The sequence below is a fragment of the Protopterus annectens genome, chromosome 14.part0 (genome assembly GCF_019279795.1).
Source record: "Protopterus annectens isolate FY-2018-M chromosome 14.part0, PAN1.0, whole genome shotgun sequence".
In the NCBI taxonomy this organism is placed as follows: domain Eukaryota; kingdom Metazoa; phylum Chordata; order Ceratodontiformes; family Protopteridae; genus Protopterus; species Protopterus annectens.
The window spans coordinates 448,360,894-448,388,220 of record NC_056748.1 but is presented as its reverse complement, the minus strand read 5'-3'; the positions used below and the strand labels follow the sequence as shown (position 1 = coordinate 448,388,220).

General features: G+C 39.0%; 1 protein-coding gene across 1 annotated transcript in view; it reads left to right on the top strand.

Moving 5' to 3' along the window:
• The window catches only part of LOC122788672 (serine/threonine-protein kinase 32B-like), a 197,830-nt gene extending 170,907 nt beyond the window's left edge, over nt 1-26,923 (top strand). Inside the window, exons 3-4 of the mRNA XM_044055568.1 lie at nt 18,572-18,745; nt 26,896-26,923. Of these exons, the coding sequence (XP_043911503.1) occupies nt 18,572-18,745; nt 26,896-26,923 (202 nt within the window). The remainder of the gene's footprint in view (nt 1-18,571; nt 18,746-26,895) is intronic.
• Nucleotides 26,924-27,327: the final 404 nt, after the last annotated feature.

Here is a 27,327-nt window from a genome sequence, read left to right as displayed (position 1 = left end):
ATCTCTGTTGCTTTTTACACACTGCCTCATTATGTTAAATGAGTTTAACATAATGAGACAGCTTTAAAAAAAGTAATGGAGATCTTCCTATCTCCATTGCTTTTTTTAAAGTTGTTTCACTATGTTAAATGAGTTTAACATAGCGAGACAGCTTTAAAAAAAAGCAACGAAGATTCTCCGTTGCTTTTTTTAAAGCTGTCTCGCTATATTAAACTCCTTTAACATAGCGAGACACTTTGTAAAAAGCAACAGAGATCTTGCTTTCTCCTTTGCTTTTTTCAAAACTGTCTCGCTTTGTTAAATGGGTTTAACATAGCGAGATAACTTTAAAAAAAGCAACAGAGATTCTCCGTTGCTTTTTTTAAAGCTGTCTCGCTATGTTAAACTCCTTTACCATAACGAGACAGTTTGTAAAAAGCAACGGAGATCTTGCTTTCTCCATTGTTTTCACCCTCAGCTCTGATGTACTGCATAGGCATACGCATGCGCAGTACATCAGAACTGCTGCAGAATACCAGACAGCTGCGGAAGGGCAGCAAGGAGGCATTATACAATGCCATTATTTAAGAAAAGTAATTATTTTTTTTCTTAAATAATGTCATTGTATAATAGCAATAACTCACTTCTGGGTATGGGTAATGCTGGATTTACCCACGGTTGTCTTTGTTTGGCCACTCGGGCTTCACCCTTATGACCAAACTACACCAACCGTGGGTAAACCCTGCATTACCCACACCCAGGCATGGGTTATTGCTATAGTATGCACTCCCAGGGCCAGTATGTCCCTGTGTTGAAGTCCATTGTGAAGTGTGTGCGTATGTGTGTGTGTGTGTGTGTGTGTGTGTGTGTGTGTGTGTGTGTGTGTGTGTGTGTGTGTGTGTGTGTATGTGTTTGTGTGTGTGTGTGTGTGTGTGCACACGCGAGCGCCTGTGTGTCTGTGTTTGGTGTCATGGTCAACATGATATGTAGTGTGTGTGGATCTGCAGGGATATAGCAACATACTTCTCAACCTCCTACAGCAAGAAATTTGGACAAAGCTATCAATAGTGGGGGGACAAAGGCCCAAAAATAGGGACACATTTTAAATATTGCTCTTACAAATTTAGAAAGTTGATAGAACAACAGGTTTTGGATTAGCATAAATTTTCTGAAGGGCGTTAATTCTGAAACTCATATGTCTGCCATTATTTCCCAACTTCATCCCTGAATGATTTGCCAATAATTTGCCAGAAAAATGCAATTTTATGAGAAACATACTGTAGTTATTTATTTTTCTATTTAATTGTTTCATAGAATTCTGTGGTCTCTCTCTCTCTCTCTCTCTCTGCAGTTAGTTTCCTGCCCTCACTCCCTTTTCTTGTTCTGGTATTAATCTTGGTGGCTTTCGAATTGCCTGCCCCTCCTGTAAATTTGTGTTTGAACACTCCTCCTGGGTCTATCTCATTTGATCACTCAACCGAGTACAATGAGATCATATTTTGACTTCAGACACTCCTACCAGTCACACCTGTTCAGCTCTGTTCCGAGCTCTATTCCAGTCTAGTGTCACTAGCTCATCTAATACAGAGAGAACATTTGTGAAGGGAAGCAACTTAGGTCCTTAATTTTGAATTATCTTCTGTTTCTCCTTTCTCTCTTTCCAAAAAAAAAATCATTTTCTAAGCTTGTTTCCTGCCTTTCCTGTAACTAGTCTAGTCCAGATACAGATTTGCTGTAACCAGGACTGTTTGTAAGCTTCTGAGCCCCCAAAGAATTTCTGTGTTGAAGGGAAGCCTTCTAGCTTATCAGTGGGAGTGGTAAGCACTAGGTAGCCTATGTACCACAAGAGTGGTTTCTACCCCAGAAATTGTAGATTATTGGCCATTTGGGCAGTTTTTCCATCTCTTTCAACTTTCTGGCTTAAAAGCCTGCATTTGTGCTTGTTTCCCACCTTTCCTGTAACTAATCTAGTCCAGATACAGATTTGCTGTATCCAAGACTGTTTGTAAGCTTCTGAGCCCCCCAAGCCTTTCTGTGTTGGAGAGAAGCATTCTAGCTTATCAGTGGGAGTGCTAAGCACTAGGTAGCCTATCTACCACAAGATCCAGGTACGGATTCTTTGTTCTACCACTTGAATTTGCTTATTCATGCTCAGCAGTTATTCAGAACTTGTTGTTAGCACTAAATAAGTTACAAATTACTACAGCACTCAACCTTCCTCTTTACTTAGAGAAAAACAGCTTATACTCACTTTCCTCACTAGTCTAGAGGAAAGTAGTTTTTTATTCAGGCATGTCCAAGGGTCAGCTCCCAGTGTTCTCTCCTGTCTATCTGATGAATCTGAGCATCTTGAGGCAGTGTAGCAATTGCCTCATGTACACAGACAACTATCTCCTCCTACCACCCAACACTACAACCTGTGAGAGATGCACTTATCTAGCCAAACTGGAGGTAAAGCTCTCTGCAACCAAGATTGAACTTGACAGTCATGAGGAGAAGGTAAACATTTGCACCACACTCATCACATGGTCCTACTAAACCTACACCACCAAAATCCACTCATAGAAACACAAAAACATTCACAGAGGCTCTCAATAATAATCTGCTCAAACAACAGAGACATCCAAAGCAGAAACGCAAGCAACCTCCACCTCCCAACACAACCCAAATGACACATAGCCCACAGACTCAGTGTGCCAATAAACAGCCCATAAGGCAAAACAACATGCCCAACACACTAGTCATAGGTGACTCTATAGTCAAGCACACTGATGTCTCACTCACCAGGCTAAACAAGGAGAAGGTTACTGTCAGCTTCCTGTTGGGTGCCAGGATCCACCACATAACCCATGCACTCAGGTCACTCCACAACAAGTACAAATATGACTGTCATTGTCCATCTTGGTGTGAAAAACCTGAGACATACCTCCCTGGACTACATGAAAAGAGACATGGAAGAGCTCTCCGGTCTTGTAGTCCAGGCAGATATGACCCTAGCCCTGAGTAGTATCCTGCCATCACCCGGAATGATACTGCAGTACAAGAACAAAATGATTGACTTCAACAATTGGCTAGGCTTCTGGTTTCATTCTAAGGGGATCCAGTATCTGTCTGCCTGGGACGATATGGTCAACAGACCACAATGCTGATAGCCTGCACCTGTCACCTCTGGGATTCTGGATACTGGCTAAGGGTCTTTTTTATGCGAGGTTCAAATGACAAATTCATCACCGTCACAGCAACAGGCAAGCAAAAACTGAGGGCAATGCTACTCAATGCTAGAAGTCTAAATTTCAAAATGCACTCACTCGAGGCACTCCTTAAAATGGAGAACATCAATATCTGTGCAGTGACTGAGACTTGGTTCAAGGCTCTAGAGAGCACCCCTGCATTACCAAGCTATAACTCATACCACACTTTCGGCCATCTAACCTGGACCAGAACACCAAAGGTGGAGGTGTGTCCATATTCATTAAGGATATCCACATCTCCAGGCTAGTTGCGAAGCATAATTCATCCGAGATTATCCAAGTGCAACTAACTCTGGGCAAAACTGCAATTCAAATTGTTGTTTACTACAGATCCCTCACCATGCCCCAGAATTCCCACTCCTCTTTTCTTGATATATTGTAAAATATTAGGGTTCAACCAAACAACCTAATAATGGGCACTTTCAACTACCCCACCATTAACTGGGAAAACTACTCATGTACCAACTCCTTCACTCAATGCTTTCTGGAATTCATAAATTCCAATGCCCTGGATCAACTTATCCACACCCCTCACCAGGAGCAACAATATCCTAGACCTAGTCATTACCAACATGAGTGACCGGTGTTCCACACCTGAAGTCAACTCCTCGTTGGTCAGATCAGACCATAATCTAATCATCCTAGATATCCGCTTCCTGCCCCCACCCACCATTAAGGAAACCACTGTAAAAATTTTCTCCAAAGCCAACTTCATGCTTCTTAAGATAGAAGTGGCGAACTTCATGACACCCATGCAGATGGACAATACAGTTACGACTGCTGAATCCTTCACAAATTCACTCTATAAGCACTTACACATGTGCATGGATCATGCTATCCCAAACAGAACCAAGATGCTCTCCTCCAAATAAAGGAAGCCAATCTGGTGGTCCCCTGACATAAACAAACTCTACAACAGAAGGAAGAAACTGTTGTAAAAGAGAGTAAAATCCCATGACTGGAGGAGCTCCCTGGTCAGCCTCAGTAAGAAGCTGAGATCTCCCAAAGCTAGCTATGAAAACAAAATCATCACTGATTCTAAGGGCAACCACAATGCATTCTATAGCTATGTCAAGAATCTCAATGGCAACACCCATATTGGCTCTGAGTTACAGCACAACAGCTTGAAAATTACAGAACCAACTGATATTGCCAACATCCTGGCAGATAGGTTCATTGCTAACTTTACCCCGCTCTCATCCCCCTAAAGGGCCCATATCTATACAGGAAGAATGCAGAGTCCCTGTAATCACATCTATGCAGGTAAAAGCTGCACTCTCTAAAACCAAAAACACAACATCCGTTGGTCTGGACAACATCCCAGGCTGCGTTTTACATGAACTTCAGAATGGACTGGCTCCCCACCTAAGCACCATGTTCAATCATAGTCTCATGTCAGGCTTTGTGCCCACTGAATGGTGCACAGCAACAGTTATCCCACTCCACAAAGGGGGAGCCACCACTGATCCTGAGAACTATCACCCTATCAGCCTGATGAGCCTGGTCTGCAAGGCCATGGAACCTATCATCATGGAACTCATAAACAAACACATCGGTAACCTCCAAACTCTGGACCCCACCCAGTTCGGGTTTGTGAAAGGCAGATCATGCCTTCTGAACCTGATCAACTTCTTTGAGGTAGTCACCAAAACCGTAGACAAGTGTAAGGTGGTTCACACAGCCTATCTTGACCTTGCCAAGGCTCACGACACCATCCTCCATTCTGGAATTATAGCTAAACTCACTAAACTAGGTATAAATCCCTACATCACAAGATGGGTTGCCAACTGTCTCAATGACAGAACCCACACTGTAAAAGTTGCAGACTCCAAATCTGACTTCAAACCAATGACAAGTGGAGTACCACAGGGTTCAGTCCTGGGGCCTCTCTTGTTTGGTATGTATTTCTCTGAAGTACAGGATAACACAGAAGGCCTCTGGCTAATGAAGTTTGCAGATGACTGCAAATTAGGAGCCATAGTCGAGTCTCCAAATGATGTGGGCATCCTACAGAAGGGCTTCACTGAGACAGATGCCTGATGTCAAAGGCATGGCCTCAAGCTCACTGCCAAAAAGTGCATGGTCACGGTCATGGTCTGTACCCATGAACTACCACATAAACGTCAGTCTACTTAACGCCGAATGTGTAATAAGAGACCTTGGGACCCAGGTGGACAGTAGTCTCTCCTTTGATAATCACATCGCCACAATAGTCAGGAAATCCTTCTATGTGGCACACCTCATCACAAAAGGCTTCGCATCCAGGAAAAAAGAGGTCATTGTTCCCCTCTACTCGGCACTCATTAGACCCATTATAGAGTACTATGCCCCTTTTGGAATGCACCTCACAAGACATCTGCAGCAGCTGGACAGGCCACAGAAGTACCTCACAAAGAGGATTACTGGCCTCAAACAGATGCCCTACACTGATCATCTCAAAAAACTCCAGCTTTACTCTGTAGCATATCTCCTACTCCGAGGAGATCTCTGCCTAACATATAAAGCTATGTTAAACCCAGAGCTGTTGAACATGCAACACCTAAAGAAATCCTAATCCCTCCAAGCTACACAGTCTAGGGACCTAAATCCTGTCACCACAATAAACAGGACATGCAGAAGGGATAAATTCCTGTCCCAGAGACTTCCTATACTCTGGAACAAGCTACCCATCTATGTCAAGCAAAGTTCCTCATTAGCACTCTTCAAGGTAAATCTTGATAAGTGGATGGGAAATAGGAAATACACCCTGGGGATCACTTCTGTGGCTCTGCTTGACAGGGGCACAGGAAAGTAACTTTCTTGGGTGGCGTAAGCCAGGGAACCTTGTTGGCTAGGCTTACTTAGGCCCTTGGGCTGATAACCTAGTATCTACCTATAAATCTATGAACCTATGAACAGACCAAATATATAAGGTAAAAATCTGGATATTCTGTGAAAATGTGTACAGGTGAGAGGTATGCAAAGCAACAGTATTTGTGCCAGTACCATGCCTAGGTCGAACCAGTGGAAGGTAGAGGATCAAGTTCATTGCAGATGCCCAGGACCACATGAATTACATCTGCCAGGAGTTGCACTGCTACTTTCATGACCCTGACTAAAGCTGGAATGCTACCTGAATGTGATTAATAAGGTTGGGAGGGTGGCCTAATGGTTAACGTGTTTGCCTTACAAACACAAGGTGCAGGGTTCGAGTCTCACAAGGGATAATTGGCTAGGCTTAAAATGGCTCCCAAGGGCAATTAGTTTAGTACAAACCTATGAAATGTCTCTTAGACATAGTGGAATGCTAATGCTGAAGAAGCAGTATCTGGCACATCCAGGTTACATCAGCTGACAATATACCAGCAGTTTGGTCTCATGAGTGCTGCACTTCTCACAGCAAATGATCCAGAACAGACACTGTATGGTCTCTTTCAGTTTAATTTCTCCAAGTCTTTAGGGTTTCTAATATCATGATGGGAATGGACCCCGTTGCTAAGTCAGGATATAATTACTGATCATGAAATTAGTATTGCTCCAATCTTTATGTTAGCCAAAAGTGCTCTTTGCAGCACCCACAATGTGCCCAGAATTACTTCCTTCTGTAATTGATATGGAGTTACATGCATTGGTAGTATATCTAAATATGGTTGTAAAGTGTATTTTATTAGATCTGTGCCTCCTGCCACTATTGGAATGGTCTAGGTATATTTCTTCCACATTGCTCTCATTTCTGCCTGCAAATCCTGGTATTTTATGACTGTTTGTCTCTCTGTACTTAACACACTGTAATTAATGGGTGCAGCAATTTCAATGATCAATAATACTTTTCTCTGTTTTTTCTAAACTACTTTATCTGCTTTTCTGACATCTGTTTTGTAAACTGTTGGTAATGGGGGGTCTCATATTATATAAACCTCATCATTTTCTATGATGCATTCTGATTCATGTTTACAATGCTTCTCAACTACTTCGGTAATGTAACATTTGCACAATCCCCAATGCAACAGCCTTGCGACATTGTTGCACCTTTCAATATACAGGCCATCTGCCTGAGTATTTAACAGCCAGCAACAAAATGTGCTATTGTTTCCACTTCTTTTTTACAGAACCTGCATTTGTTGGTTTCTCCCACATGTTATATGGATTTTGTAAACCAATGTATATGTAGTCCACTGTCCTGTTCTGCAAGTATTAACCTTTCATTCTCTGTTTCAGTTCACTTCTCCTTAACCATTCTGCTGTCAAATTGTGATCAACATGAGATTGCTCCAGGAGATCTTTGTACTTCCACAATATTTATACTTTTCCCACATTTCTTTCCTTCTCAGCTGATCCCTCTCCTTATATTATTTCTTTTGCTTTTTGGAACATTCGTTTGCTATCTGATTTTTGCCTACTTCTGGTTTGCTTTCCATTCCTGCTTGAAACTGAAATGCTTTTGCTAAACTAAGCAGAAAAGTCATCTTAGAGTTCTCTTCATGTTTTAAAACTTTCATTATGTTTGGATCTGGTCTTTACTGTCGTAGTATTAAATTATTCTATTTAACTAAATTATGCAATCTGAGCTAAATTATTACTTGGACAAGTATAGGAATTGTGAATTATGCTATGCTGCTAACTGTGGTGGGCAAGTTACCTGTGTGTGTATTTATATCTGTACTGTCTAGAATTTCTTCCATTATATGCTTCCTTCACCTTTTTGTGAAAACTGTTTTTTCAATGCACATGAGCCTGGAGCAATGAAATTTCATCTAGTGATACATTACATTTGTTGATATGAATGACATGACAATAAAGGTTACTTTTACTTTGACTTTGGTGAGGTCAGAAGATATGCATGCAGTCCCAAAACTACACTTCTATACATGTAACCAGTTACTAGGAGGCCCATACCTCCTTCAGAACAAGGGATATAAAATCTTGGTATACACCGATGTGTACATATCATTTTCTAAGCATGAAGCATTTTTCATATTTTCCTGTCCAGCTGATTAAATACCCTTTTGGGCCAGTCAGTCATCTCAAAGTAGTAGGCTAGAGCAGGAAGAGCAAATTGATTTATAGCACAGACTTTATTCCTAGATGTCAAGGCAGTTCTCAGTATTAGTTTTAACCTTCTGAAGTATTACTTATTAAGTTGTATTTGCATCTGTTCATGTTTTATTGTTGATCCTTCATCATTTCCTAGATATCTATATCCTCCCTCCTGCTCAAGTTCCTTTATATCACACTCCTGTCCCAAACTGATATTTTCTTGGTGCTGCAGTTTTCCTGCTTTAAACGTTGCTTTTGCACATTTATCAGGACCACATTACATTCTTATACCATCCAAGTAAGTTTTAACCAGTTGCAGTTGTGCTTTTAACTCCTCATCTGATAAACTATACAGTTTGAAGTTATCCACAAAAAGTAGATGAGAAGTGTTTAGACAAGTTTTCTGGGAGCCAGATTGTAACCATGGCCTAATCTGTTAAGTAAGCAGTTTAATATGCTAAGGATAAGACAAAACAGCAGCAATAATAGGGAATCACTCTGGAATATCCTCCTTTTAATTTTTATCCTGGGATACTAATCTGCCCTTTGTCATGGCTTAACTGTCTACTGTTTTTTCACTGTTTCATGGTCACTGTAAGGTAATTGATCAATGTAGGATGTATCTTATACATTTGTAAGCATTCCTTTATCTATGAATCTGGGGTGCTGTCAAACATTTTTTTTTTGTAATGTATCCATGCCACACTTATTATTCCCCTTTTAAACATTCTGTGTTGTGGTTCTATTTAACAACAAATTATCTTTTGTTCCATATGTTTTGTCATCCATTTGCTCTTTTGTCATAACTGAGTTTTTTTCTAAATGATTATAAACTGTGTTCGGTGCAGTGTGTCCTTAATTCTGTCCAAGGAGTCACACACATGGTTTATGCAGTCATGTATGTCAGACTGCATGACATGCAGTAGTTTTACAACCACTTCTGAGGCCCTGCTAGAACGTGACAGTGCTTCCATGGTGGCCCTGCCTATATGTTGGGTTGCAGCTACTGACACACCAACCTCAGAGGAAGGGTAGCAAGCTTACCTTCTCTGAGTACCTCTACTAACACCCCTGTGTGGTACTTCACACTCACAGTGGCCAGGGGAAGATCCTACCATGTCTGCATGTAGGGTTACCACAGTTTCCTGATCAACCATGTCACCATCAGCCTGTCCACTCTCAGATGGTTTGGTGTCATGGATATGCATAAGCATATTGACTGTGACCATTCTGTGGCTAGGGGGTGGGGAAGCCACACTCCCTGTGTCTGAAATACCCCCCTGCAGCCCCAAATTGTGCCTGTTTATCAATTCCATCAACATCAGAGGATAATGTTCCTCCAACATCAGATGGAGGGAGGTTCACAGTTCTGATATCAGACAATGCTTCATCTATGAATACACAATAAATATATAAAACAGAAAATAAAAAAAATAACTATGCCAAAGTAATTCTACCTCCCATGCAAATGCTACAATCTTTGTGACTAAACACATAACTATTACATGAAAGTATGGTCATACCATGTGCAAGCGGTCATTGTGCCTCAATACCAGATATACCTAGGCGCAATAGTTGATAGAAGTAGTATAAACATACATGTGACTATCAATTATGAAGATGGATATAATAAATATGTGAATGGCATATCTGGGGCATCAGTAGTAGAAATCCTGTGGGTCTGGTCCATGTCTGCCCCAACATCCAGCACCTCACTGGGAAGCTCCTTTGAGCTATCTGGATCCCTGATAGATGACAGGAACTCCTCCTTCACAGTTAGTGGTGGTTCAGTAGATGACCCAAGCAGTAACCCTCCACTCCTGTGCCACAGCTTGGCCATAGGTGTCAGTATGTGTGTAAGTGTGTGGTGTGGAAGAATTACTGTGGCAGGGCTAGCCACCTGGCTATGTAAACCTTGGCTCTAAATTATTGCCACTGCTGAAGAGAAACCCCAACCCCATGTGCAAAAATGAGAATAGTGGCTGTGGATGGATGGACAGATCTCAACACAACTTAATGCACATGGAAGTACAGACTTTTATAGTTATGGAACAAAATATATCATAATATATGTAGTCAGTGAGTAGCATTGTAGAAACAACAGTGTAAACAACACTGCAGGTTCCCAAACATAGCAGTAAACATAGATATATAAACTATGCAAATATGACCAGGACTGTAATATCCAATATGCATCCCCCCAAATAAACTACAAAAGACAACAGACAATACCAGATATAAGAATGTACACCTACCAAGCAGGGAAAAAGCATCATTACCAGAGAAACATTATGAGGAATGTAAGAAAAGATTATAGAACTACTTCAGTGACAGTCGAAACTGTTAACTTGTTGCAATAATACTAAATAAATCTATACACATGAATGTGTGTGTTGCATGACCCCCATGAAGTACATTTTATATGACTTGGAACAGAATTTATTGAAACACTGCAGGTAGACACACATCACAAATATTTATCAATGTATTTAGAATGAGCAGTTGCATGGAAGAATGCATACCTTGAAATATTTCATAGACTATCATCCACAGTCCTATAATGATTCTTACGGTAGTGTGCAAGATCTAAGGAGCCATTCAGAAATGTCGGCAGTATAGAGATGTCAAACTTTTGTCATGCTACAGGAAGGTGCTGAAAAGGATGATTGATAAAGAAATACATAGAGTAGTAGAAAATAACATGGGAGATAAGCAGGTCAAATTCAAATCGGGGTGCAGCATGGCTGAGCTGATGTTCTCACAAAGACAGACAGATGACAAGAAGCCAGAGGTGAGGAAAAAGTTCAACTCAGCATTCCTAGACTTGTACAAAGCACATGACATGATGATTCTAAGTCCTGGAAACAATGGTAGAATTGTTGCAGGCTTTGTACAAGGACCAATGATACAAGTATGAACAATGTTTGGACTGGTCGCAGTAGCAGTGGGGGTACATCAAGGCTCAGCTGTGAGTCTCTTGGTGATGAACTACATTAACAAACAGGTTGGAGGGGACAGATCAACAAAGCTTCCCTATCTAGATGATGTGGCATTGCAAACAAATAGGAACATCAGCATATGACCAGAGGATGGAATGCAAAAATGAAGCACATGGGATGAAACTAAGTACAGACATGACAATTGCTCTGACTGCAAATGGGGGAAACTAAAAGAAGCTGAAAATTGAGATCTGAGTAAAAGTAGCGGAAGAGGTTAACAGCTTCAAATACCTGGGAGAAGTGGTCATGGAGAAGGGAAGTCTGAACGAGGAAGTGAAAGCTAGAATCTGAGAGGCTGCAGCCAACTGGCACAGAGTATCAGGGGTAATGTGTGACAGAAGAATGCCAAAGAATATGAAAAGTAAGGTGTACAAAACAGTGGTGCAACCAGTACTGCTGTATGGTACAGAAACCAGGGCAGTAAAGGCTGAGCAGTTGAAGAAGGTAGAGGTAATGGGGATGAAATGCTTGAGATGAGTTAGCGGATTGCACACTGTGGGACAAACAAAGTCATGATAACATTAGAGCAGATGCCAAAGTATCTCCAATTGCAGAAAAGGTAAAACAGAATAGATTACGGTGGTTCAGGCACATGTGCAGGAAAACACAATATAATTTGGTGAAGAAGATTAGGGAGAGACAGGAAGAAGGCAAGCAGAAGCGAGGATGGCTAGCACAGAGGTGGATGGATTGCATAAGAGAAGACCTTGTGAGAGACAGACATGACTGTCAACGAGGGTAGGATAGTGGCATTGAACTGAGAGAGGTGGTGACAGATGATGGAACACCCCAAACCCCATGAGAAAAAGGGAGTTGATGATGATGGCTATAGAGTAAATAAATGTAGGTGCAGGAAATAAAATATCGACTATTAACTATAAAAGATTATTGCTTAAAGCAGAGAGGTAATATAAGATCACTACTGATGCTAAGTGTATGTATCTTTTGCCTCAGAAGAGGGTAGATGATGCAGTGTTATTATACAAACTAGCAGGTGATGGCTATAGGGTGGGTGATTGTGTATGTGATGTGTGATTCAACAGTGTCAAGTATAAAGGAAATTAAATGAGGGGCAGATAGGAATGAGGAAAGGGTGGAGAGTGTAGTGAAGTTGAGCAGAGTGAGGCTGAATACAGCAAGAAGAACTAGAGTTGGGTCACTTTTCCAGTTGACAGAATTGCTCTTCATGTATGAGGGCTGCCTACTCAGCTTGCACTGCAGGCTATGAGGAAAGAAACTATATCTTATGATAAATTGTAAGGAATAAGAGTATTAACAGGGGTATGTGGGTTGCTGTAATGGGTAAGGTCTTTACCTTACAGACATAAGGTACATGGTTTGATCCCCACCTTTGGAAAAGAAACAGACAAGGGTTAAAATAGCCCATAAGAGCAATGAGCCTAGTACTTACCTGTGAATATATTAATTGAATGATTCTTATACCTGCAGTAATGGTAATCCTCCTTTCTAAACTATCTGCCCTCCACATTTCTCCCCCTACCCTACAATGGTTCAACAGCTATCTCTGTGTGGGTTGCTGTAATGGGTAAGGTCTTTACCTTACAGACATAAGGTACATGGTTTGATCCCCACCTTTGGAAAAGAAACAGACAAGGGTTAAAATAGCCCATAAGGGCAATGAGCCTAGTACTTACCTGTGAATCTATTAATTGAATGATTCTTATAACTGCAGTGATGGTAATCCTCCTTTCTAAACTATCTGCCCTCCACATTTCTCCCCCTACCCTACAATGGTTCAACAGCTATCTCTCCAGTAGCCAGCAATCCACCAAATGGCAACAGTCTTACTCCCCTTCCTCAGTACTTCCACAGGGGTACTCCAAGGCTCCATATTTGGTCCTGTCTTATTTAGCATCTTTATTAACAACTTTCACTCCTCTCTTCCACAATGCTCAGTAAACTAGTATGCTGATGACTCTACAATAATATGCACTGCAAATTCCAGCTCTGAACTTCAGCAAATTACCCAGAATGCCCTCAGCTCTACTGAATCTTGAATGCTTAACAACCATCTTGCCCTAAATCCAAAAAAAACTAAACTAGTAATTTTTACCCCTAGAAAAACCACTCCGGTTGATTAAAAAAACTCTTCACTATACAAGCCCAAGACAATACCACTATAGAAGTTGTCCCACACACTATTACTAGGCATTATTATAGATGAAAACCTTAACTTTGACCTATATGTAAACAATAACATCAAAAAAACACACCAAAAGCTCACTATGCTCTAGAAGTACAAACACTTTCTTAGTCTCTCTACTAGACAAACCCTTGCAAATACCTTTTTATTACCTTCTCTCCTTTATGGTGCCCCTCTAATCACTAATATCCAAAATTATACAAAATCCAAACTTGGTACTTCACAACAGAATAGCAAAATTTGCCACCAAGACCAAATTCTCATCCCACCACTGTAAGTCACTGAAACAATTAGGGTAGCTGGTGCTACCCCACCATCTCTCATTAACCCAACTAACAAAAGTGCAAAAAATAATCTACAGACCCACAGACTGTCCTACTCTGTCAACTCTACTTGCCAAATATCATCTCAGCAGGCATCTAAGATGTAAAAATCATCTACTTCTAAAAGTAGATAAGCCTACCTTACCTGCTGGTCCATGCCTCTATTCCTTCACCATCGCCAAACTATGGAACTCACTTTCACTTTCTATAAGAAACACAGGCAGCAGCACCACCTTCAAACAAATACTGAAAAGTCATCTCAACTCTTCCTGGCTATGTTCCTGCTCAATAGCCTAACCTCTCCTTATATGATTACTAAACTCCTATGACTTTTGCTACTAGTGACTGATGATACTTTCTCCATATTTATTTTTTATTTTTACCTTCACCTGTTGATACTGGTACAATAATACTGATTAATATATCTCTGTTTATACCTCTCTGATTTCATTGAATTCTACTTTAATGTATATTTTCTGTATATATTACTGTAATCAAACAAACTAGATTCCTGCTTTTATGTATATATTCTGTATATGTTACTGTATTTACTATCTGTAATCCTATTTCTACTTCTGCACCAATTAATGTTTATATTTTTTCTGTTTCTATGTTCTTGTTGGAGCTTTTCTCCCCGGGCCTCCACTGGAAATGGTCTCTTTTAGGCCCAGTGGACTTTCCCGGTAAACAAATGCAACAAATAAATAAATAATACAAAGGTTTTATGCTGCTATTTTATAACCTTTGTGAATATGTCAAGCAAACTACAAGCATCTAATAAATGTGGTCACTACAGTTAAATATGTCACTGTTATAATCCATGTCTTGAAGGCACTTAAACAGGAATCTGTAATGCTTCTCATGTTCTTAAAGCCACCATCTTGTTATAGATCCTTGTATTAACTGGGTCTTGTTATGCTGGCCATGGACCAGACGCTTGTCTATTTTAAGTCCTGTTATACTGCAAAGGGATCAGGAGTGTTACCAGTAGAGAGACAATAATATACCTGCTAAAATCAAAAATGAAACATTATATAAAAAAAAAACTTGGGTGGAAGATGGGAAAGTACTTGCAACCTTCATATTATGGTAACAAGTAATTAATGTGTTTTCTCTAATACTTCATCAGTCTTAACACTATAAAGCACTTTTAATTAAATATATCAAATTAAAAAGCTTCAGAGTCAGACCAATACTGAAGAGTATGACTTTGCCAAACAGAAAAGGTAGGAAACCACACACCATACATGTAATCAGCTTAACTATATAGTAGTCATGCATCTACATCCATGAATACTGCTGCTGCATAGTCTTATCAAACAATGTCGATAAAGTAAACTAAAATACATTTGTATAGTACGCATAAGCACAAAAGTGCTAACAAAAGTGTTTTATGTACACACACACACACACACACACACACACACACATATACATATATATATATATATATATATATATATGGGTGTTATATGATTCATCACTGCATGCATGTTTTTGTGTGCTGAAATCATGGTAATATTTGATGGTGTTATAGTCTATCAAATGATGTAATAGTTGATCTTCAATAGATTGATCATTACATAATTCAGGGTTTTTCTCCTTTCTACAAGGTTGTGTGACCCTGGAGATAGTGTATTTAATTTCAGGGTGGGGAGGATGCAGAGATGAACCCCCCACACATGAGGATGGGGTGAGGTGAAGACAAAGTCCCTACATAAAAGTTGTTTTTCATTTCAGGTTTATTAACTGCAAGTGTAACCTGGTGGTTTACATGAGAAATTACTTTTTCTAGATAATTTAGTTGGTCGATGATTGTAATCACTGATGAATTTATTTGATGGTTTGTGTTTTGAACATCTCATTAGCGATTATTTATTGTATACTCATGTATAGATAGACGGTTAGATAGATATAGATATTTACAGTGTAACATAAATGCTTTATAGAAAATAATAGCACACTACCATTCTGGTTTTGACCTCTGTACTAAAAAACACCACCAAAAACAAGAGAAAGAAACTACAGTTTGCAGAAGGTAAAGTGATGATTCACCTCATAAGTGGTCTGTTTTACCACTAAATGGTATAATTGATGCCTTACACACGTTCAATTGCAATACAACAAAACATGTTCAACATGGCCATTGCAACAAATTCATTACTGACCACTTATACTATTCCATGATTAGCAGATCATTGGTATTCATGCTTACTTGTCAATACCTCAAGCACAGACCAATTTTTTCACAAGAATAATTAATACATTCCTCTTAATTTAACCCTCAAAAGCACTTAAATTGTGCAGCTACATGCTAAAGTATGCTGATGTCAGAAACATTGTACGGACCTGTTGACATTCGTGCAGATGACTGAGTTCTACCTATAGGATCTTCTGCAGGCTGTGGGAAGATGCCTGAAGCTAGGATGTGGACACCTACTGCAACTTTGTTCTCAGAGGAACAGTCCATAATGCTATTGGTATAGTTTTAGGTACACACTTTACATGTGTTACATGTTATAAATCAAGGAGCTCGTCTTGCTCAATTAGGGTAGCAGCATCTGCTGTAGTGAGCCTTCCCACTGATGTCATGCCCTTTCTCAGCACTTAGCAGCACTAGTGCTTTTCTTCTATGAGTCACTGATAATGTATCGCTTATGTTTAGCAGTCCACCATTTTTGCCATTCTTTGCTTGTCTTGTTCTTCATTTAATATGTCCCTTCCTGTGTGCCATTCTTTGCTTGTCCTGTTCTTCATTTAATATGTCCCTTCTTGTGTGCCATTCTTTGCTTGTCCTGTTCTTCATTTAATATGTCCCTTCCTGTGTGCCATTCTTTGCTTGTCCTGTTCTTCATTTAATATGCCCCTTCCTGTGTGCCATTCTTTGCTTGTCCTGTTCTTCATTTAATATGTCCTTTCCTGTGTGCCATTCTTTGCTTGTCCTGTTCTTCATTTAATATGTCCCTTCCTTTGTGCCATTCTTTGCTTGTCCTGTTCTTCATTTAATATGTCCCTTCCTGTGTGCCATTCTTTGCTAGTCCTGTTCTTCATTTAATATGTCCCTTCCTGTGTGCCATTCTTTGCTTGTCCTGTTCTTCATTTAATATGTCTCTTCCTGTGCTGCTTCTTTTCTTTAACATTTTCAGTGTAGCTTGCATTTCTAGACATTTGCATTTCATAAAACACAGTAGCTTTATTGCACTGATGATTTAGGATTTTTACTTGGTTTGCTATACTTTAGCTCACTATATCATGCTAAACTGTAAAGTCACTTAAGTATACACTGTTAAGAAAAAGATCATAACATTAAAATGAAAGGCATTTTTTTTTCATCAAGGAGCACAAAGCTATGGCTTTGTACAAAATGAAATAGTTCAATATGTGGAAATATTCCTATAATTTTTGAATTGTTATGAAAGTTCAAAGGAAAAATCATAAATGTTGCATATTTACATAAGTGAAGTTTGGCTACCTCCTCTTTGACTGCATAGAATGCACATTTTCAGTTAAAAGCCCCATTACTTTCAAAAGTAAGACATGCAAGACACCACACTGTTATAGATCCCACCAGCTTTACATTCAATAGCAACCTTGTCTTTGAACATGCTAAAGCCTGCTATAACTGATTCAATTAAACATTCGGAAAATGGGGTACTCCAGCCACACATATAACAAACCAACTAGTGTTGTTGTGTAACACTGTTAGATGTCAACTATAAAATGTTTAACTAGGCCCAGCAGCTATAAACATATCAGTGCATCTGAAAAATGCAGCCTTACTAGTCCCTGGCTCAATATGTATATAAGAATACGATTCCTGATAGTCTATACATATCAACTGTTCTTTCATCCAATAAAATCAAATGAGCTAATCCCCTGAAGGCACTGAATGGCACTCCAGCTTAGTACTCCAAAGGTAAAATTATTATTTCTTCTTTGATATTTTAATTATTTATCCTTCCTTACACATCATTATGCGTTCCCCCAAAATGAAATCATATTCCATCTTTAGCTGTTTAGTATTCCCTTAGGGTTCACTGATATTGCACGGGCATAGGTCTGTGCATAGAACTTACAGGTGTATAAATATGAAGTTAGATATAATCTGCTCAGTGTAGAAATGTATTTGAATGTCCTGGTAAATGAAATGCTGACACTGAGTCAGCTGAAAAGACCAAAAGAAATTGATGGTAGGGGTTGTGAGGTTGATATTCTATCACATTTCTTCGGGAGGCTTTGCAGGTCATAGATGATGTCTCAAAGAATTAATGCCATGTGGGCTAGGAGATATATTTTCTCGTGAAATAAACTTCTCTGGTCTATGAGAAACATGAACTCCTGTAAATGGAGCTGGTTTGTTAGATAATATCAGCTATAGAAATATGAAAATGACTACTACTATAGGCAGACAAAGTAAATTATCCAAGAGACAAGAAAATCTTGAGATTTTTAGCAATAGAGGAGAGTTCAGCAAATTCTGTAGCAAAAAGTATGTCATACTATTCTGGCGTGTATAGCTCATATCATCTTGTCAATTGTTACTGATGAAACATCTCTGTCAAAGCAAACTTAAATCATAAACAAGTTATTAGATGTTTGCCATGTATCCTGGCTGTGATATATTGCCATACCCATATATGAATAATAACTGATATTTGACAGATGTATACACAAATATTTAAGTTTCTAAAGCACCATACAAACATAATATTTTAATAGTTATGAGCTAAGTTTTCCTTACTGGTTATAATTATGGCTGTTGTACAAATAATTGTAATCCTCCTTGCCATCTGATAAAGCTGCTTCTCAGTTTGTATTTTATTATCCAACATTTTCCAGGTATTCTTTTCAAGATGAAGAAGATATGTTTATGGTAGTCGACCTGTTACTTGGAGGAGACCTGCGATATCACCTGCAACAAAATGTACATTTTAAGGAAGAAACTGTGAAGCTATACATCTGTGAATTAGCCCTAGCATTAGATTACTTACAAAGCTGCCACATTATACACAGGTAAGGATAACATCTGCACTTACACAATGGGGGCTAAATAGATGTTGTACTCTGAACAGAAAAAACATTTAAAACAGCTTTTCTTCTATCAAACAGTGAAAATGGTATAAAAATCTTATGATACAGTGCAATAAATAACATTATGGATTTAATAATTCTTATAACTGCAGTGATGACAATACATCTTCCTTTAAGTGGATAGAAATGCAGACATTTTATGACTGCTTTTTTTGTTAACAAGCTTGTTTAAAAAAAAAAACATTAATGATCTAAGATTCCAAAATGTTTGCGCTATGGATTACATTTTAGGCAACTCTGTTTCTCATACCCATGCAGTAAGAAGCCATGGAGTAAGGCCATCATTCTCTATTGCTGTGATTATGTTGTATGTCACAGCCATGTTTAGTGAAAGGAATTATAATTGCAACAAGACTGCACTGTTAGATAAAGCAAGATATGATCTTAGGGAGCGGAAGGTCAGAAAGAAATTGATTGGCTTTGAACCCCATTAATACTAACAGCTGAAAAGTTAAAGCAAATCTCTTAAACATACACCAACAGTGTGGTGGAGGAAAAATTGTACAAATTATAGACTCTCAAACCCCAGTAAGGAATTCCACTGCTCACATAGTGATCATTAATAGCAAATAGATTAAGCACCTGCTATGTGTGTGCTTCTCACACATCTCACAGCCAGGGGAAAAAAGAGGAGGCAATGTATTTATTTATTTATTTATTTATACTTTGCTGACCAGGTTAGTCACTCTAGGCCAAAGACCTCCCTTCACCAAAGACCGAAGGTGGTGTTCATTCTGACTTGAAGAAATTTGACCAGGACATCAGAGAACTTCTACAACTCTTTTTGACAGGTGCAGTGGGATCCTTTACATCCACCAGGGCTACCAATAACTCAGGACAGATGGCCCTTGGCTTTTGCTACAGATGCAAAGTAAGGGTTGAACTAGGTTTTACTGTGTAGGTATATAGTTTACAGGGAGAAAAAGTAAAGCTAAAGCATTATCAACCATCATGTTATCACCATTCAGTTATTTATCTTCCATGTCATCAATGCTGTCAGATATGTCACTGGCAGCAGATGTTTGTTCATTTGTGTGTTGCTCATGTTTACACTTTATTCATCATTACAGGCATTTCAGCCTATGCTCATATAATCTGTATGGAATTTATAAGAAAACACCAGAAATGGCAATGACTCACTCCTTCAACTCCTATATAACCACCCAGTGTTGACTATAGTAGTTCCTTGACTAAGGTGATTTCATCTGCTCTAAACAATTGTGGAAAAATCTTGACATACCCAAGTTTTTCTCAAGTACTAGATATCAGCAGATAGTTATAGTCTAACAGCTCCCAGAAGTACTCCATGCATTTTAACTAAATCAAAGCCCACTAAGGCAATGCTTTATTCCAGTCTATTCCTTAACTGTCTAAACTACCTGAAGTGGACATTACCTCTTCTGCATTTCCAGCTTACAACTCAGGTTTGCTATTCTAGAGGATTATGCCTGGCCATTCTCAGCAATACAGTTTTTATATTAGCTATGCCTTTTCCTATACAGTCTTGAAATCTTTCACCATCATAATGTTAACCAAGTTCCACTGTATAGCTGAATTTTAAACACTGATAGTGTAAATGCTTTTTGCATCAGAGTAGGAGTCTGTCTTAATGATTTCTAAGATATTCATTATCAAAAAATATGTCCCCGTTATTCACACCTTTCTAAATGTATTATTTTGTTTAATACCAACTCGCATCAGTTTTATCCTGCTGTAAGACTATCATTTTGGCTGTTGCCTACTTGACCATTTACAAACTGCTATTTGTAACTACTTTCTTTTTGTTGTGTACTAGTATTTATTCATTTGTACTAGTACTTATTCATTTCGCTATCAGATAAAAGCAGTAAATGAGAAGCAAGTCCAGTCGAGCAGTCTCCTTTGTCCCTTCATTGTCCTATCCTTGTTGTTTTGCAATAGGCCAACTGTGGACTCTGCATGCATCCTGTTGACTTTCACAAATGCACTTTTATGTTTATTTTATTTATTTTTGTTCACTGCTAAAAGGTAAGCCCACTAGACACAAGTGTCTCTTTTCATGAACAATACAGACATATTTCCTGGCTTAATAACTTGCTCAGAGTCACCTAGTATGCAAACAGTGGTGGAGGAATCAAACCCTGCACCTTTGGTACCCTAAGTAGCTCATTAATATCTAGGAGGCAATCCTCTGAGTTAACTATCGGGAGCTATATAATTAATACTGTATATAAATAAATGAGGTCACATAGACACCTCATGGGCATCATCACAAACAGACAACTACTTTTATACATAAAAAGAGGAACAAAGTTGTATATTAGATATCATTTTTATGTATTTACTTATATTATCAACTGTGATGTCCAGCTAATTCAGACCCATTTGTAGTGGAGGCATGTAAACAGAAACCTTTATGCAGTATTTCAGAGATAAGTATCATAGTATTTACCAGTTGCATTGTGAACTAAGACTGGAGTCTTTAAAATCTTATTACCTATTTAATTATTAGTTCTGCATATGAGTATTTGATGTCAGACTTTGACAGATGGGTTTTACAAAGGCAAGATATCAGGGGCAAAGGGAGCTGTTTACCTGTGTCACTTTTTTCCTTTCTATCTTAATTCTCAACTTTTTCTGATTTCCCCCATTTGCTGCCATTACAACTGTCTTATATATATATTCAGTTTTATCCCACGTGTCTTCAATTTTGCATTCTATTCCCATATCCTTTGCTGAAGTTCTTGATCAGCATCTGCATGTTAAGGCCACATTATCTGCATACAGCAATTTTGTTGATCTGTCGCTTCTAACCTCTTTGCTAATGTAATCCATCACCAGTATAAACATCAGTGATCTCAAAGCTGAACCCTGATGCACACTCATGTCCACTGGGAACCCTTCTTTGAGACAGAACACTGTTTGCACTTGAGTCAATGGGTGTTTGTATATACCCTGCACTAATTCTACCAATATTTCCAGGACTTCTAAACATGGCAAGACTGTCCAGCTCAGCATTCTGGGAATGCCTAATTGGATTTCTTCCTCATCTCTTGCATCCTTTCAAGTATCTGTTTCACTGCAAACATCAGGTCAGCTGTGCTACAGCCTGATCTTAATCTGAACTGCTCATCTCCTATCTTACTTTCTACTACTCTACATATTCATTTATCCGTCGCCCTGTCCAGGGCTTTCATGCAGTAAGATAGGAGTTTAATGCCTCTGTATCGCCCACTGTTGTGAGTGCCCCCTTTGTTCTTGGACACTGCCACTTGTATGCTTATCCTTTAGTCAGCTGGGGTATGACTTTCTCTCTGTACTGTTTATGAGTACCCTAAGGGGCCATTTCTCCCTTATCTCACCCAACATCTTCATCATATCTGCTGAGACATCATCTGAGCCTGCTGCATTCTCTGACCTCATTTTCCTTAGTGCTATTCTTACTTCTTCTAGGGTGGGCTCCTCTTCTTCTTTCATTGCAGGCTGTGTCTTGGGTAACACTGTTTCTGTGGAGTTTTCCTCATTCAGAAGCTGATGGACGTACTCCTTTCATCTGCTTTTGATGTATTGTGGACTAGTGAGCAGGTTGTTGCTGACATCCCTTATGAAGGGCATCTGACTATCTTTTTTATCTTTGTCTTTGCCTTGCAACCTGATAGAGTTTCTTTATGCCATCTACTGAGTCACTTTTCAGCAGCTGAAAGAGTGCTTCTGATGCCTTGTTATTTTCTATTGCAACTCCTCTCTTAGCCTCTTTATTAGCCAACCAGTAGTTCTTCCTAGCCTGGTCTGTCTTTTCTATCTCCCATGTTTTCCTGCACTCCTTCTTTCTTTTGATGACTTCCAGGACTTCTACATTCTACCACCAGCTTTCTTTATATACTTTATCTCCATCCCTGGCTCAGCTGCATATCTGTTCTGTAGTCTTCACACATGCTGTTTTGAGGTGCTGCCATTCTTCATCAACTCCCCCTATTTCCTCTTCTTGATTGGGTTGGCCACCATCAAGCCATTTGTCAGGCAGAAGCCTAGAATGACTTATTCTTCTGCCTTCTAGCTGCTCTATTCATATGGACCTAGGCAGTCCTCATATTCTGTTCTGTCTGTATCAATATGTGCATTTATGTCACCCATTATCAATACCAATTCCTGCGGTCCTGCTATTTCTGTCTGAAAGCACTCTTTTCCTCACTATCACAACCCTGCTGTTTGTCATTGTTGAAATTATGAATACTGCCCTATCATTAGGCTGGAGTCTGATTGCCATGAGTCTGTCACTAATTCTATTGACAACCTTCACTGTCTTCTGAAGCCTTTCCCTCACCACAATTCCCACACCAGCTGGGTAATTGGACACCAGCCAGCCAGTAGCTTATTGAATCATGACTGATGGGCTTATGGCAGGAACATACACCCCTCCCACCATTAGCATGGATCCCTGGTATAGGTCGGAGTAGGCTTGGTCCACAACCAGCTTATCACTTGTAAATACCACTACACATTTGGTGACTAGCCCTGCTATGGTGCACAGTCTGTGATCTGTGTTCTCCTATCTTGAGGATACTGTGCACCATAGTAGATGCCAAAAGTGGTTGGTCTATACAAATCTTCTCCTAAAGGTCACCATTTAGAGACTGTGCTGCTGCCAACAGCTCCATTGTTGAGTTATTTTTGTGATGGAAACACTGATCATGCTTTTGGGAGGTAGAAGGACAGCCACAAAGGTACAGGGAGAACATGCAAACTCCATACAGATTTTGGCCAGAGATCAGAATAGAACTCTGTACCTTGTGCATGGGAGGCAAAGACCATAACCATTTTGTTAATTTAAGCTCTAGCTCACTTTTTTATTAAATTTATTTATTTATTAGCTCTGTTAACCAGGTTGGTGGTCTGATCCACAGACCAATTCCAGCAATGAGTTGAGCAAAGTAGGTGGCTATAACTGTCATCAATTTATCACATCTGATAGCTACTCCATAATGTATTAAGGAAAAAAACACTGGATAAATATACAAAAAGGAGCATATGTCAGAAAGTAGTGAGGTAGCAACTGTAACAAGAAAATAGACATTTTTGAAACATACTGATGAAAAATTAGCCATTCTCATGACTAACCACTCAAAAGTAATGTAGTTCCAGACACATAGAAAGAAGAAAGAAATATTTAAACTAAATAAAAGCATGGAAATGTCACTGGCTAAACTGCATGTGTTGCCTGTACAAAGTAATAGATGGGTATATGTCTGCATTTACACAGCTGAAGGACCTTTTAAGGGTGGCCAGCAAGTTGGGATATTTGCTTAAAGGGAGGATTTTTCTACTGGTTAGACCTGTTCCCCAGCCAGGTTTCACAGCCAGGTGTAATCATTTGTTGGTATCACTATATACAGCCCTGGACAACTACAGTTTTATGATCTTTGAGGCAAACTACCATAAGTGGAGTCTGCAGCAGTGAAAATCTGTCCTAGAGCCTGGGAAAGATGTATTATAATAAACAAGGTATGTAAATACTGACACTCTGTTTACTTACTGCATTTAAAGAAACAATCACTTTTGGCATATCACCCCTGTAAGTAAAACTGTCATTCCACAAAAGGAGGTCTGCTGCTGGAGATGTGACTTTAGCAAAGCTAATAATGTACCCTTACTGTTTGACTTTCTCAAGGCCTGCCTAATTTGGACAAGAGTAAATGATGCTGCGTCCTTTGCTTTGCGGAAGCCCATTCTCCACCTTGATGATACACTATTTTGGATTCTAAGTATAACTGACCATGTGAAGGGCTTAACATCCATGGAACGAAATCATATGTTTCTCTTGCAAAACAGTGTATCTGCAGTCATTTTCAGACATTGGAAATGCTTTACAATGGACTTGTCATTTGAACTGAACTTCTATAGACATAAACTGTACTCAACTCAGAATAGATCTCAAATGACTGTATCCGATCAGCAATAATGGTTGATTTCTCTACTTTACTTTAACTCAACAAGTCTATACATAGTTATATATGGATTGTCTTGTAACCTGTGCTGCTATTTTCTCTTGTGGCCCTGTAGGCTTCTTTGCTGGTTTATCTTAGAAAAAAATAAATTGAAGTATTAGTGTTAAAAAATAAATTAAAAAAACATAATGAAAGTATGAGCTTGCTGTTGGATAACATGTTGCCAGCCAGTATTAAAAGAGCAGCACTTGCATTCAATGGAAAGACATTAAATTAATTTTGTTTAAAAATACTTAATTCCTGACATGTCCTCATATTTAGGGGTAATGAGCTCCAGGCTACAGATACAAGGTTTTGTGAAAGTTTTTAATCCTATTTAGAAAAATGTGGTCTAGAAAACAATATTGTATTATCTGTAGATGAGTGAATGAAATAATCAGTTTCTTTGTGTTCTAGTTAATCTGCTTGTGGTTACAGACAGAGACCTACATTGTTATTTTTCTATTGCTTGCTCTCTCAGCTTTCAAAGCCTGTTCTTTACATTTTGGTGACTGATTTCATCATGTCAGACCCTAAATTCTGTTTTATTTGCACTTAAGACATACTATATATTTTACTCATATCCAGATGTTTAAAATAGACTAGGAAGTTGGCAAATGAGACATAATAAATTATCCAACTCTCATATATATGCATATATATATATATATATATATATATATATATATATATATATATATATATATATATAGTTCCCCTTTATAATCTCAAAATACTGAAAGCTCGAATTGCAGTATCTCAAAACTATAAAATCGAATAGCCCACAATCCCGAAACACACAATCACGAAAAATACAACCCCGAACATACACAAACCATACACCACACAACACACACACCATTCAACCCACAACACACAAATTACACAATCCTACACTACATCTATGCAGGGGGGCAAGCCCCCCTGCACCTCCCCTACTTATATATACCAACTTCGAGATCGCACTAACAGTAAAGAAATGCATTACTCACACGCAGACATTCCACACCCCCTCGCACACACATTACACATACACAATCACAAACACATCCAACACTCACACTCATACTTTCACCTTCGTACCCTAACCCACATGCACAACTTACAATAAAACTCACATACACTCACTTACCTTCACTTCTGTAAAACATCCCGGCCAAACACTTCCCATCCCGTTGCTGCACTGCATAAGTGTGGATTTGAGATATTTGAATTCGTGCTTATATACTTTCGACATTTTTCATGTTTGCCTTTACGTTCCCGAGAAACTGAAATTCAGTATTTCGGGATTGTAAAGGGGAAATATATATATATATATATATATATATATTTATGTATATATATATATTTTTTTTTTCCATGCACTCCATGGCTGATCTCAGGTTTCCACTGTAGAATCCTGGTAGGCTCCCCAGTGTCAATCTAAATACTAAAAAGGTCTCTCTCTTGGGAGAATCCTGAACACAGAGACCCCCTACATATGCAGCCACTAATTTGCAGGACTTGTTGACATTATGGAGTGGTACAGGACAGGCAGAAAACTTTCATACTGCAGTCTTATGAGGAATTTTCAATAAATTCCATCTCCCTCCCCCACTCTGCTGATATCACTGCATATGCCAGGCTGGGTGGGCAATATGAAGTGGCTATCAGCACATGTACCCACCCATGCCCACAAAGCGGTCATACCTTCTTTGTCTTCCCATGCTCCAGTCCAGCATCATCTCTCTGAGTTCTGGCCAAGTACTTTCCCACCCCCCCCCAAGAATAGGCACACCCACCCTTCTTGCCTCAAGATTAAGGGCCTGAGCCACTAATCGAAGTCAGGTCACCCATGCGATAGTCAGGTGTTATTTATCTATGTTTCCAACAAAGCTGTTGCTAGTGTATATTGTTGAAACACCATTGACAAAAACTGAATGAGCACGGAGAACATTTTAATAGCACATAATGCTACTGCAACGATTACTGAAAGATGGTGAAATTTATTGAAAGATTCACTGTTCTGTAATGGAAGCGAATACATTTGCTTTGCTGCTGATACATTAGAGACTATCTCAAAGAGTACTTATAGTGTGCTTCTAAAATAATTTTAATATTCTTTTTTAGAATAAGAGAAGAGTACACAGAACCATAAGTGTACTATTTCAAAGGCATGACATATCATTCCTATTAATATTAATGTATTATGAAGCATGCTGTAACAGTGCTACTGCAAAGATGCTGAACGTCATGTGACACAATGGAAAAAAGTTTGAGTGTGAATTCTGCCAAAAATGTTCCTGTGCCAACAGAATCCTCACTACACCCATCTTGAGTGTTGGCAGTATACTCAGCATCTTAACATATTTTGTTTCTGAGATTGCTTGACCTTGGAATAAAGTGTAGTAATTTAAGCATCAAATGCACTTTCTGGAAATATTGCACTCTGGTTTTCACTTCAGTGTTTTCAGTTTATTTTGCATGTGATTCAGGAAGTGTAGGATAACCTGTTATAGCTACTTTTTTATATATCAAAAGTCACTAAGTTACATATCTAGA